The sequence below is a fragment of the Parus major genome, chromosome 6 (assembly GCF_001522545.3).
Source record: "Parus major isolate Abel chromosome 6, Parus_major1.1, whole genome shotgun sequence".
In the NCBI taxonomy this organism is placed as follows: domain Eukaryota; kingdom Metazoa; phylum Chordata; class Aves; order Passeriformes; family Paridae; genus Parus; species Parus major.
In genome coordinates this window covers 11,201,874-11,214,608 of record NC_031775.1, presented here as the reverse complement: position 1 = coordinate 11,214,608, position 12,735 = coordinate 11,201,874, and the positions used below count along the sequence as shown (strand labels likewise).

At 45.3% G+C, this 12,735-nt stretch overlaps 1 protein-coding gene across 5 annotated transcripts in view; it reads left to right on the top strand.

The window, feature by feature from the left end:
- ZSWIM8 (zinc finger SWIM-type containing 8) overlaps positions 1-10,014 on the top strand; it is a 56,767-nt gene extending 46,753 nt beyond the window's left edge. For 2 of the 5 annotated variants that reach the window (XM_015632874.3, XM_015632872.3), the window contains 7 exons: positions 133-356; positions 639-1,121; positions 1,700-1,868; positions 4,098-4,271; positions 5,689-5,808; positions 6,760-6,938; positions 8,130-10,014. In XM_015632874.3, coding sequence (XP_015488360.1) covers positions 133-356; positions 639-1,121; positions 1,700-1,868; positions 4,098-4,271; positions 5,689-5,808; positions 6,760-6,938; positions 8,130-8,333 — 1,553 coding nt within the window. In that variant the 3' untranslated portion in view covers positions 8,334-10,014. The remainder of the gene's footprint in view (positions 1-132; positions 357-638; positions 1,122-1,699; positions 1,869-4,097; positions 4,272-5,688; positions 5,809-6,759; positions 6,939-8,129) is intronic. The other 3 variants (XM_015632873.3, XM_033515830.1, XM_015632875.3) reach the window with 3 other exon arrangements.
- The last annotated feature ends 2,721 nt before the right edge of the window (positions 10,015-12,735 follow it).

Below are 12,735 nucleotides of genomic sequence, written 5' to 3'. Positions count from 1 at the left end.
TGAACCTTAAGGAAAGCAACTGGCTTGTGTCACTTCTCCCTGAGGGAAATGATGAGTGCTGTTGAGAGAAAGCTGTCTGTAACTGTGCTGGGCATACAGTGGTGTGAGAGTCTCTCTCACTCTTCCTCTTAGGGCAGGCCATGGAGATTGGTAGCGCAGCCTTGAACATCTTGGTGGAGTGTTGGGATGGACATCTAACTCCCCCAGAGGTGGCATCATTGGCAGACAGAGCTTCACGGGCCAGAGACTCCAACATGGTGCGGGCAGCTGCTGAACTGGCGCTCAGCTGCCTGCCTCATGCCCATGCCCTGAACCCAAACGAGATCCAGAGGGCTCTGGTGCAGTGTAAGGAACAGGTGAGCATCATATGGCAGCTGCTAGTGGAGGCTGATTTCTAGCATCAAGGATGTGTTGCTGTTACCTGTGGGGTTGGCTCCTTTGCTACTGCCCAGCCTTAATCCCAGTTTTCTGGATTTCTTATGTTTCATGAATAACACTGGTTGTTCTGCTGCAACAGACATCTGGCTGTGTTAGTGTTAGTCATTTTAGAGTGCCTTATACTTCTCCCCTCTTGTAGTTTTTTCATTCTTGTGTTTCTCATTTTACATTCTTGACTTCTTTTGTTTTACTGCTCCCAGGACAACCTGATGCTGGAAAAGGCCTGCATGGCAGTAGAAGAGGCCGCCAAAGGAGGTGGTGTGTACCCAGAAGTCCTTTTTGAAGTAGCTCATCAGTGGTACTGGCTTTACGAACAGACTGTTGGTGGCACCCCAGCCCAGAGAGAAGGTGCCACCGGCTGCAGCGCCGGTGGTGCGCGGGCCGCGTCTGAAGCAGCGCGTGGCTTGGCAGACAGCCGGGTGACCTCAGAGCCGACCACGGTGACAGTGGCAGCTGCAGTAACTGCAGCAGCAACCGTCATGCCAGTGATCTCTGTGGGGTCAACCATGTACCAGCAGCACACGGTGGCAGGGCCAGCAATGGCACACACACACACACAGGGTCTCCACCCTTACACCACCCTTCAGACTCACATCCCCTGTAATCCCCAGTATATCGGACACACTATCCAGCACATGCCGCGCCCAGCTGTCTTCCCGGTCCCTGGCTCGGCGTATCCACAGGTGAGTTTTGGCTGTTCCTTGTTCATTTACTGTGGCCTTGTGTGGCTGCTTCCTGGGGGAGTGTGTTGGAGTGGGGAGAGCATGGGATTCATATCTGTCATGACTTGAGATCAAGCTTCTGCTCTCACTTGCCTGTTTGGTGATGCTTACTTTGGCCCTACAGCTCAACATCTGCATGGAGCCTTCTGTGGCTGCATTTAAAATCTCAAGGGAATATAAAATATAATACATCAGAGTTTTTAATTTCTGTTGCTCTGTAGTTTCTTAGAAGGCACTGGACAGAAAGCTTCTCTTCTTGAGAGCTTGCAGGCTAAATAGAGACTACACTGAGAAAACAAAAGTCATTTCAACCTTTGCCTATTTTTGAAGGTCTCAAGGGTGTTTTTCTGCAAACTGATTAAATTTTTTAAAGGAGGAGGAGCAAGCAGATGTAGTTCTCATAGGGTGCAAGGTTCCTCCTTTGCTTCCTTCAGACTGGACTTTTCAAGCTCTGAGGCTTTTGTGGGGATGTGATGTTTTGAATTACTCCTAAGTGGTCAGGCGAAGTAGACATGACTGTTGCATACCTTCTGTTGTAGGGTGTCCATCCAGCATTCATAGGGGCGCAATACCCTTACTCAGTAACGGCACCGTCACTGGCAGCTACAGCAGTGTCCTTCCCTGGCGTGCCCGTCCCCTCCATGACGCAGATCGCGGTGCATCCCTACCACAGTGAGACGGGACTGTCGCTGTCTTCCAATGTAGCGCGTAAGTCACAGCTCTGGGCTGGGTAGCAGACGTTTCTTTACTGTCTCTTAGCTGTTCCTCATTCCTTACAGGTGGAATGAGGGTTCTTGCACTGGAAAGTTCCGGCCAAATGCATGCCATTTTAAAGGGGTACTGTGATTCCCAAGAGGGCCTGATACAGCTAGCAGAGAGAAACTTCTGTTCAGCTGAATTTTCAATATGAGATTATTTTGGCCTCAAAACTTAATCATGTTTGGAGCCCCTGTGGCCTTTTCTGACTTTTAACCTGTAAAAGCTTTATTCCTGCTCTCCTTTGGGCAAGGTGAGCATACATGATCTTGAGCAGACCCATGTAATTCTGTTGGGTCAAATGAACAGAGTGCAGGAAGCAGGTTGACTTCTGCTACAGAAGCACTACTAAATGACCTTTCCTGCCTGAAAGGATTGGAGTCAGCCAGTGTCCAAACATGGAACTATCAGAGATGACAGATGTTTTGTCAGTCATGTCAATGGCATTTGGAATGGTTGCTCATGTGTTGTGCTAGGGCTCAAGTGATGGTGAAAACCCATCAAGTAGTGTGTAGCACTGGGACGACAGATGTTAACTGGATTGTGGATATGCTGTCATTGCCATTGAGCTTTGCACCAGTGGGTCATGCTTGACCCCAATCCCTGCTAACCCCTCATTGGAGAGGCTGTAATATTTCCCTGTTTCTACAGTGTGTTGCAACTCACCAGGTGCTGGAAGACTGGTATGTGGAAAAATACTTAAGAGTTGTGTTTGCCTCCCTCATATTCAGAGTATCAGGAGAATCATTTCAGTTATTTTTTATCCTGTATTTTGATCCTAAAAAGCCACCACAAAAGCAAATAAAACAGTCTTGAAGGCCTTAGGATCTGATAGCTGCCAGCCTTAGTCACAGTCTGATGCTGTGACTTTTCTTTGGGAGAAACCATTTCTGTACTCCTCCAAAGAGTTATGAATCTTCCAGAAGAGCTAATTCATCCTAGAACACTTAAAATACTGAAAGGAGAAAACAGCCCCACCCTTTCCAGTTGCCATTGTTTACAGCTTCTATAAACTTATTTTCAGTTCTTACAATACTTTCTCACTGTTCCTGAAGTACAGAATCATGTGGTGATGCTTGGGCTCTGGCAATAATTTAGCTCATTCTTACGGGTTATTCTCCGTGGCCAGACTTCAAATGCTGTATGAATTTTGCCCCACTTCATGTGTTGTTTGGCACCCTATGTCTCCTTGGTTGAGGAGGTCAGACAGATCTTTCCTTGGAGACACATTGTTCTCAAGTATTCAACTATTCACTAGCAAACATGGAGAGTGGAAAAAGGGAACTTAGAGCATTGCTCAAGCTGATGTAGTAGCATCACAGAGAAGCCGTGAAATAAGGGCAACAATTTGCACACAGCTAATGGCATCTGTGCTCTGGAGTTCTCAAGCAAACCTTGCTTTTTACTCTTTGTACCTTTCTTGAGAGACAGATAAATTTGAGTCTTGTCAGAGTGCAGCTTAGTGATTCATTGTTAAGTGCTGTGGTACAAGTTTAGGAAGCACAATGCAATGGATTTGCGTTTGAAACCTGTCATTTCCTTTGAGTTTGCTCATACTAGTTCAGTGTCTGAAGGTGACAACTTCTCAAGTCTCCTTGCTGTTTTTACTGTTGATACATGCTGCCAGTGTGTGCAGTGACTGTTCTTTCCAAGGAGGGATTGGAGACCAGCCTCTAGTAACAGCCTTCCTGAACGGAGTGATGGCTGTTGTACAGCTGAAATGGAAGAACCTCATATTGTTGGACTTGATCTTTGAGTAACTTAATTCTGTTCCTGCTCAGTAGTTTTCTTAGCAGTTTCTCATCAGGTGTAGACATACACATGATTGTTTCCTTGGACAAGAAATCAGACTCAAATGTCTTATTTAATAATAGCAAAGGCCTTTGAATCAACACACACATTTACAAGTAAAGCATGGCTTTTGTGCATGTTCATGAGATACTGCAGAAGAAATGGACACATGTAACTGACCCCGTCAGGCCCACCTTGCAAACAGAATAGAGCTTTTTCCTGCCCCATTGCATTTCAGTTGTAAGCCTAGGGGTTTTGGTTGCTGTATTGTTCTGTTTAGGGGACCACAACCTTACACTGGCAAGGGGCAGTCAGGTGAAGATGATGTCCCAAGTAAACCTTCTTTGAGGCTGCTGCTGGGTCCTAATGCTGCTGTTTTGCTCTCTTCAGTAGGCAGTGTCCATGCAGGATCAACGTTCCCAGCGATTCAGGGTGCTTCCTTGACAACTCTGTCCTCACAGCCCAACTCCCTTGTTACAGGGGGCTTTCCTGCCGAGGATGAGCAGCACAGTCAGCCTGTGAGCCCCCAGGGTCTGCACTACCTCCACTCTGCATACCGAGTTGGTAAGGATGGCCAAGTGGGTTTCTGTAGCCCCCGTGAGAGGGATTCAGGGAAAGGCTGCAGGTTTTCACTTTCAGTTTGGCAATTTGCTACTGCACCTGTTGGGGGTGAATGCACCTGAGGGACATGGGAAAAGCAAGTTGGTGATCAGATATGGAGTCTAAAAATGAAGGGAAAGCATTGTAAGATTGAACAGTTGCTTTTCAGGACCATCAGAGCAGAAAGGAGAGCTAAATGGGTTAGAAATGGGAAGAGTCTTGCCTTTCAGCAAATGTACATAAAGGAGCCTGAAAAGGGCTCCAATGATGTGACTGTGCAAGTTGTGACTATACGATAAAATGATATTTGGCTCCTGCTGCTCATGGATGGCAAGGGCGAGGGCACGCCTCTAGTTTAATTCTAGTTTAATACTATCTGAGTGTTCAGATGCACAAAGGGAAGTGCCCTGTGCCTCTCCAATTAATTTGGTGAAGATGGATGCAGAGGGAACTTATATTTAGTGAAGAGCAGGTATGTAGTTAGCATTCCTTTCCCAGTCATGTTGTTTATGAGAAAATAAAAGTCTCTGCCTGAATTGCCAAAGATACCGATTGATACAAGGATAGCAGTCTTAGGATTTGGGACTAAGCTTAGATAGCAGTAAGCTACTTGTATGTACTCATGGTCCAGCCCAGTGGATGCTTGGTGTAGGAGAAGGAAGCCTCTAAAATGAGCAAAGGAAGAGAAACAGCAACAAAATGGAAGGAAAGCTTGACTTTTTTGCTGAAAGCTAGAATAGAGAGTACTTGTTAGCTAGAAAGGGTTGCAGATGTCATTTAAAATACTACAGTGGTACATGGCAAGCCATGAAGTATGTTTAATAGCCTGAATAAGAGAGAGGCACAGGCAGGGAAGATGGTCTGGAAGATTAAGACATGGCACATATTGATATTTGAATATTGTTTAAATGGGTGGATTTGTCTGAAGAACTGTAATGGCATAAGTGAAATGTTTGCAGATTGGCAATATGGCAGCTCAGTGATGGCCTGTTGTCTTTGCAGCAGAGCAGGTTGGTTTGGGTTGCTTCTCTGTTGCAAAATTTAGATCAAAAGCTTTGCTTTCAGGACACCTCTTGTAGTGCAGCCTTTGGGGCTCTCTGCTTGACGCTGCTGTGGGTGGTTGAGTGTCTTTGCAGCTCTAGTAAGTGATGGCTGTGCAGATTTCCCAGCCTGGAGCAGCAGATCCAGATGTTCTTGCAGATAGTTTCTGTGCTGGCAGGCTCCAAGATTCATTCCCCTTTAGTTTCTGTCTGGACTCTTTGCAGCTGTGGAATTTTCTGTTGAAGGACAGGCCAGTCAGGTTTTGTTGCAGTGAATAAAATGCTAGACTAAGCCTTACAGGCAGAAATGCTGCTTGACTGTGGCTGCCCCTTTCTCACAGGGATGCTGGCTCTGGAGATGCTTGGCCGAAGAGCTCACAACGACCATCCCAACAACTTCTCCCGCAGCCCACCCTACACTGAGGATGTAAAATGGCTCCTTGGGTTAGCTGCAAAGTTAGGTAAGGCTCAGAGCAGTACTTAACAGAAATCCACTTGCTGGGATTTGGGCCGTGGTGGGAGAAAGCTCTTGAAGGAGTGAAACTTCAGAGACTGGGCAAGCCTGATACTGATCCCATTCCTGAGAGCATTTCAGAAGATTCCTACTGCTCTTTCATCCACTCATTTGTCCCATTTTTGGGTTCTATAGGCATGCTGTTGAATTTTGAGGCACTGGATGAAGTACATGAGATTGGACAGGGTTCAGAGCTTGTATCTCTTCCATTCTATAATATCTATTCTTTCTTTTCCATTTCCACTATGTTATAGGTATTCTTCTTTCTTATGTATACCTTCTGTGAAGACTGTTTATAGCAATAGGTGCTCAAGCCACCTATTTTGGGGGATTGTTTGTTTTTATCTCCATTTTGCTCTTGGATCTTTTTTGTCAGCTTTTTTAATCCTTTCATAGGCAGTAAGAAATTCAACCTTTTACAAACAGCCTGTTTAGTGGCACAGCTTCTGCTGCTCCTGCTGGCAGAGCTCCACTGTAGGAAGTGGTGGGGAGCTTGACTTATGTCTACAGCCTCCTTAAAGCCTGAGTGCTGAGCATCTAGGTGCTTACTTGATGGGCAGTCAGGAAACAATGGAGAAGGTACAGTGTTACCCTTGCCTTTCTAGTTACCTTGCATAGTTACCTACCGAAAATGTTAGTTTTCTTTCACATCTCCTTTAAAGAAAGGTGAATTTGTGAACATCAGTAACTGAGGTGTGGCACCTGGTCTCTCCTCAGACCTGATGGATATAGCAGAATCTTCTCTGTCCCCATGAGTTTGCTAGACTGTCTCCCCCAATGCCTGCTTGGATGATGCATTACACAGAAAAGGTGCTCCAGATCCAGGTTCTTGCTGTGGAATGTGGTTTCTTGTGTGTCTGTTATCTTAACATTGTTGTTCTGACTTCCTCCTGTGCAGGTGTAAACTATGTGCATCAGTTTTGCGTTGGTGCAGCCAAGGGGGTGCTGAGCCCTTTTGTGCTCCAGGAGATCATCATGGAAGCTCTACAGAGGCTCAACCCCGCGCATGTGCACAACCACCTGCGCACCCCAGCCTTCCACCAGCTGGTGCAGAGATGCCAGCAGGCTTATATGCAGGTAAAGTGTGGGTTATCTTCCTGCCTGTCAGAGCTGCCAGGCCATTGCCTGCCTTGCAGGCGCTGCCTAGGTGTACATGTGCAGAGGGGAAGCGGCCTTAGGCACTAGGAGCTGAAGTGGTCCATTTCCTGATGTGTCCTTCTCCCTCAGCAGGGACTGGAACAGCTATCACTTGCTGTATGGGGGCTGCATGCAAAGGAACTCATTGTACTGCTTGTGCCAAGGCCTTCTGCCCCCTGTGCTCTCCCACGAAGGCTGGGGTGGTTGTGTGTCTTCCTCACTCCAAATGCTACGTGTGCCTTTTAACTTTTGAACTTTCTTTGCTGTGCTTTCAAGCCCTCTGTCCCTAGCCCATTCTTTTTACTTTCCTTGTTGGGAGTAACGTGTTTTCCCCTCCTCACGAAGCCCTGGCATGACTGTCTGGTGTGCCAGTGCTGACACCAACAGTGGAAATGGCTTGGTCAGCTACCAGTACAGATATCCCAGGCTTTGTTGAAAGCAGTGTTTCAGTGAGCCAGCTGGAATACCAAAGCTGCCTGTTCTTTTAAACAGTGCAATGTTTAGGAAAACCTCGCATATACCTGCTTCTCTTGAATAAATGACCAAAGAGCGATTCTGTAGCCATATTGTCCAGCTTGGATTAGCTGTTCTGTCAACCTAGATGGTACTTTTGAGAATTGACACCTTCATTTGACCTCCAAAGCTGCTGGTTTGGGGCCTTCTTTGAGAGGCTGATAGAAGTGACAGTGTTAGCCTAGAGGTATTTTGTAGCAATTTAGTGTAAACTTTACTCAGCCCATGTCCCTTAGCAAAGGAGGCGTGCAATGAGGAGGCTGGGTGTAGCCTGCAGAATGAAAGGTTGTGAGGGTTGGGTGCTGGTGGGGTAGAATGTTACCTCGCCCTTTAGTGCTGTACTACGGCCCAATTTAGTGCTGATGACATAGAGGGCATTTCTGATGCTGTGTGCTGCGTTTTGGTGCTCTGAGGGAGCACTGCCCGTGGGTGTGCTGGGGTGTAGGATACAGCACTGCTGCTTTTGAGATACTCTTCTCTGTCAGAGCTATGAGTCTTGGGACCACTGGTGGGTAACAGGACTATGTGACCTGCTGCCCTGGGAGCTCAGTCTTCTGAGTTTTACCAGCAGGAGGGCGGTGAGCAAATGCCTTAAGGCTCTTTCCTGTTCCCATCCAGTACATCCATCATCGGCTGATCCATCTCACCCCAGCTGACTACGATGACTTTGTGAATGCCATCCGCAGCGCCAGAAGCGCCTTCTGCCTGACTCCCATGGGCATGATGCAGTTTAATGATATTCTCCAGAACCTAAAGCGCAGCAAGCAGACGAAGGAGCTGTGGCAAAGGGTCTCTCTGGAAATGACCACCTTCTCACCATGACATCGGGTGGAGCTGCACGGACACACAACCCTTTGCCCAACATAGCTGTAGTTCCATTTACACCATCCTTCCTTCTGGTGTCTTTTTTATTTTAGTTTTAACTTGTTGGAAACCACTGATCTGATGTATTTATACCATGACATTCCCCTCCAGCACTGTTGCGTGTTGGCGCTCTGCTTTGCTCGCTCTTCCTCCTCCTTCTCAGTGGGCTGCAGGCTCTAGAAGCATCAGGAAATGAGAAGGAAGTTGAGCTGGCTGCCCTGTGGTGTAGTCACTGCTTTTTTCCCTGAGCCCCGGGAGGCTGTCCTGCGAGCAGTTTGCAGTGTGATTACGCACGTGTTAGAGGGGGTTGGGGATTCTGTCTTAAATATTTATTTTGGCATTTATAAATATGTAAACTTTTTTTTTTTTTTTTTTATGGGCTTCTCTTATTCCACACACACCATGTTGGGGAGTGGCTGGAACTGCTGTGCACAGCGAGTGCTCCCTTCCATCCCTTTCAGCAACTCCTGGTGAGAGAAGCTGAGGCTGGAATAGCAGGGCCAGGGCCACCTCTGCAGCTTTCTGCAGCAGCTGAGGACAGAGGCTGGAGCTTTAGCTGCCTGGAGACTGCCAGAAGTGCTTGGGCTCTTTCTCAGGAGTGTCCCTCACTGGGCACTGCTAGCTCATAGAATGTTTTGATCTTGGTTGTTACAAGTTGTACAATCCTGTTTCTTTTGGCCTGGGGTATTACTCTCCTGTAATCAGTTTCTTATCCCTGGTCTCTTCTTGTTTCCTGATTAAACACTTGTTTTCTTAGACTGACTCTCTCTTCTTTCTGCTATGATGTTGGCAGTCTGAAGGAGCTGGCCAGCTGTGTGTCAGTGGGAGCTCCTGTGAGCTCTGCCTGCTGTGCTCTGGGGAGCAACAATCTAGCACAAGCTGGATTTATTTTTTTTTTTTGCTCTGGGGCCCAAAGGTTTCTTGCCTGGTGCTGCTCTGAGAATGACGTGCCTCTGCAGAGGCTGAGGTACGTGTCTGATGGGTGTTGGGAGAGTTGTGGGTAAACCTGGGATGTTCTGCCTACAGTTCTGTCAGTCACTGGGTTTCTTTCCTAGCCTTGATACTGTGTGATAATGCAGAGCCTTGTATTTCCAAAGTATTGTGCAGAACAGCAGGTGCTCCCATGTATTTAGACAGGTATATGGTGGACTGTGAAAGATACCTAGTAGGGACAGAATTGCAGAAAATGAATTTTAGATAGCTTAAGTGTATAAGCATGTAAATGTCAGGGCTTTTAAAAGTGGAAGTTAGATGACTCATGGATGTTAAGAATCCAATTTCTCAGTAATAATGTATTTTGCTTCTTACTTGGGTTTAGCCAATGAGTTTTAGTTTCTTCAAGTTAGAAATATGTGCCTGATTGCTATTTTCAATGATAGTCTTAAAGAATGAAGTAACTCATAGGCACAGGGCAAAAGAGATGAAGAGGCTTTTTTGGTTTGGCTTTGTGTTTTGCACAGGCCACAGAGTATGACTGAGGTTCCTCTAGCTCTGATTGTGCAACAGTAACTATTTAAAGATCTCTTGTAGCTCCTTGTATTCCTCCATAAGGTGTTTAGTTACCTGCTAACTAGAAATGCAGATGATCATGATAATGGGTCAAGTTTTGTGGTTTTTAAAATAAAGTCTGTGTTGATTATGAGCTGCCTGTTATTGGGCAAACCTTGCTCAATAACATTTGGATTTGACTGGAGAGCACAGTCTGATGTGTGAAGGTTTGGGTTCCTAGAACACTTTGTGTTCCGGTTTTTCCATGTTCTGAACTGTGAAAGGAGCTTAGAGAAAAATGAGTTGTCTACTAAAGTCTAATCTTTTCCTTTCTAATGCTGTAGGAGAAAATCTGTGGAAGAGCAAGGAGCATATTTTAGGAGAAAAAGAAGCAGGAGGAAAAAGGGTAAAGACCCAAATGTTAAGTATCAGGAGCAGAAGTGACATATAGCATTAAGGATTTGGATTGAATAGGGAAATGAAATGTCAGAGCCTGATCTGTGACACTGATTGGAAAGACACACTTATACCCTGAGCAAGCAACTTTTCAGACCACTGTGTCTATTAATATGTTGCTGTTCCTGAGACACATCCCATGAAATATATCTAAGCAAGGACAGAAGACAGTGAGGAAGGAGATGATTGTTTTTATTTGTCATGTGGCTGTGAGGTTATTGAGGTATCTTTCCTTTATAAGAGATGGCATTGAGCCCTGATGTCCCCAGAGGCATTGATTTCCTGTTAAAACAGAACAGTTATTACCCACTGCAGTCTTGTTAGTTTGGTCGGTATTCCAGGAGTGGGAAAAATACATAGGCTTAGAAATTCTGAAAAGACATTTCAGCAGAAGAGCTGTAAAAGAGGTTGCAGACAACTCAAATTTCCTTTGATTTTCAGTTAACACATGTGTTTTTTCACTTGGAGTAAATGTTCTCCAGGACTTTTCCAGCAACACAGGAAGTGGCTCTGTCTCTGGTCATGTTCACCTCTAACCATCTTTCTTGCCCATGAAAATTTTCTTTTGAAGGCCCTTTCTGGGACTATGAGTTAGCAGAACAGTATTTGCCTTTGGATTTCAGTGTCTTTACAGCCCATGAAAAAAGATGAGTTGGAGCTGTAATGTCCTGTAATGAAATGACGTGCCTGGCAACAGGTATGGCTGGAATTAGCTGAAAAACCTCCCTCTGTCTAGTTTTGTTTACAGTCCTTACTAATTATTTGTGATTTGTATTTTGGTTTTTAGAGAGCCCATTGAGAACTAGCCTTCTGGAGAGTTGTTGAAACTGAAGTTTTACAATTTTGCTTGGGTTTGGTTTCTATCAAGCCTGGAACTGTGGTATTTTGGAGCACAATACAGCTTTTACTTTCCCAGCTTATTTAGCACCAGCTTGGCTACTGCTATGCAGTGCTCAATGCTCTGAGCTGCCTTGCAAATCCCAGTCAGTGGAAATGGGGTAAGCATTGAACTACCCACAAAGTTCTTCACCACCTCTTGGTCAAAGTTGTCAGCTGTAACAACATGGCATAAATTTAAAATAGTTTTCTATAAGAGGCAAAAAAGTTGTTGCTTTCTTACCTAGACATTAAGAGATGGGAAGGATATAAAAATGAATTTTTCAGGATGTAACTGGGAAGAGAATATGCCAAAAGAGAAATGTTGTTCTCACTGTCTGCCACCACTGACTTTTTTACTGAGGTGCAGAAAATAAAAGAGCAAGATGGGCTGTCAGGACTTTTCAGCATTTGCTTACCATGACTGTTGTATGACTTTTCTTCCAAGCCCTTTTAAGCCATAGACTGAATGGCTTTCAACTACAGTTTATTTAAAATATTTTGTGTTTCTGTGCCTGAATTTAAGTGCCATTGATGTGATTATGGTGAAAGCAGGGTCTTTTGGTTGGTGTTTGTTTTTTTTTTTAAACTGCCTCCCCCTCACTATCCCTGTGCCCCCAGAATAATTCAAATGTGGCTTTTGAACTCATTTCTGCTTCCTGTTTCCATTTTAAGGGTATTTGCACTTGGGGTAGAGTGGTAGAGGCACCCTCTCCCAAAGTAGCATTAATCTGTGGAAGCTGGAAGTGCAGCATGGAGCTGTTCTGGGTGAGGGTTTTCATTTGAGCTGAGGACTTGAATGCTTTCCCTGAGGGCACCATGCAGACAAACCATGTGTGCTGGCAGGAGCTGCCATTACTGAGTAGTGTTTCTGCTTCTTGTAAAGATTGACTGCTCTGTAAACAAGTGACTTTTTATCTTGAGGGCACTGTCTGCTCCCAGTTACAGTATTCATAACTACTTAGTGCTGTCAAAGCTGCACTGCACAATTCCTTTTTTGCCATGAAGGGGATTGTGAACTGTAGGGGGAAAATGGTGGAGATGCATTAAATCTAGTCCGTATCTGGTATACGTACGTAGTGTGCATTGTAAACAGGGCCTGGCTCCCTGACATTGCCTTCCATGTCATACTTATATTGCCTCATTTAAGTCAGCCAGGAACTTTTTCTCTGAGTCCTGAAAAGCACTTTTTCCAGTGACCTGAGGGGTTATAGCCCAGCTGATTTATGATCCTGTTACTGTGATGTAACCATGAGCTGGATTCTGACTGCTGGGATGGTGTCACCACTATGGACCTGCTTGTTTACAAGCATTGTGGAGAGATGCAAGAGCTGACAAAGGAGATGAGAAAGGTGAGAAACCAAGTCTTGGAAGAAAAACACTTTTTAAAGCTAAAAATAGGTTATTTCTTTCTACATAGAATAGTGGAGATGAGTGTCAGGAATACTTAATGTAGCAAAACCAGCCTGCTAAGTGTTTCAGAGGTGAATATTACTTGGTTGGTTTGTTTTTTAACCCCCACAAACTTTTAAGAAAAAAA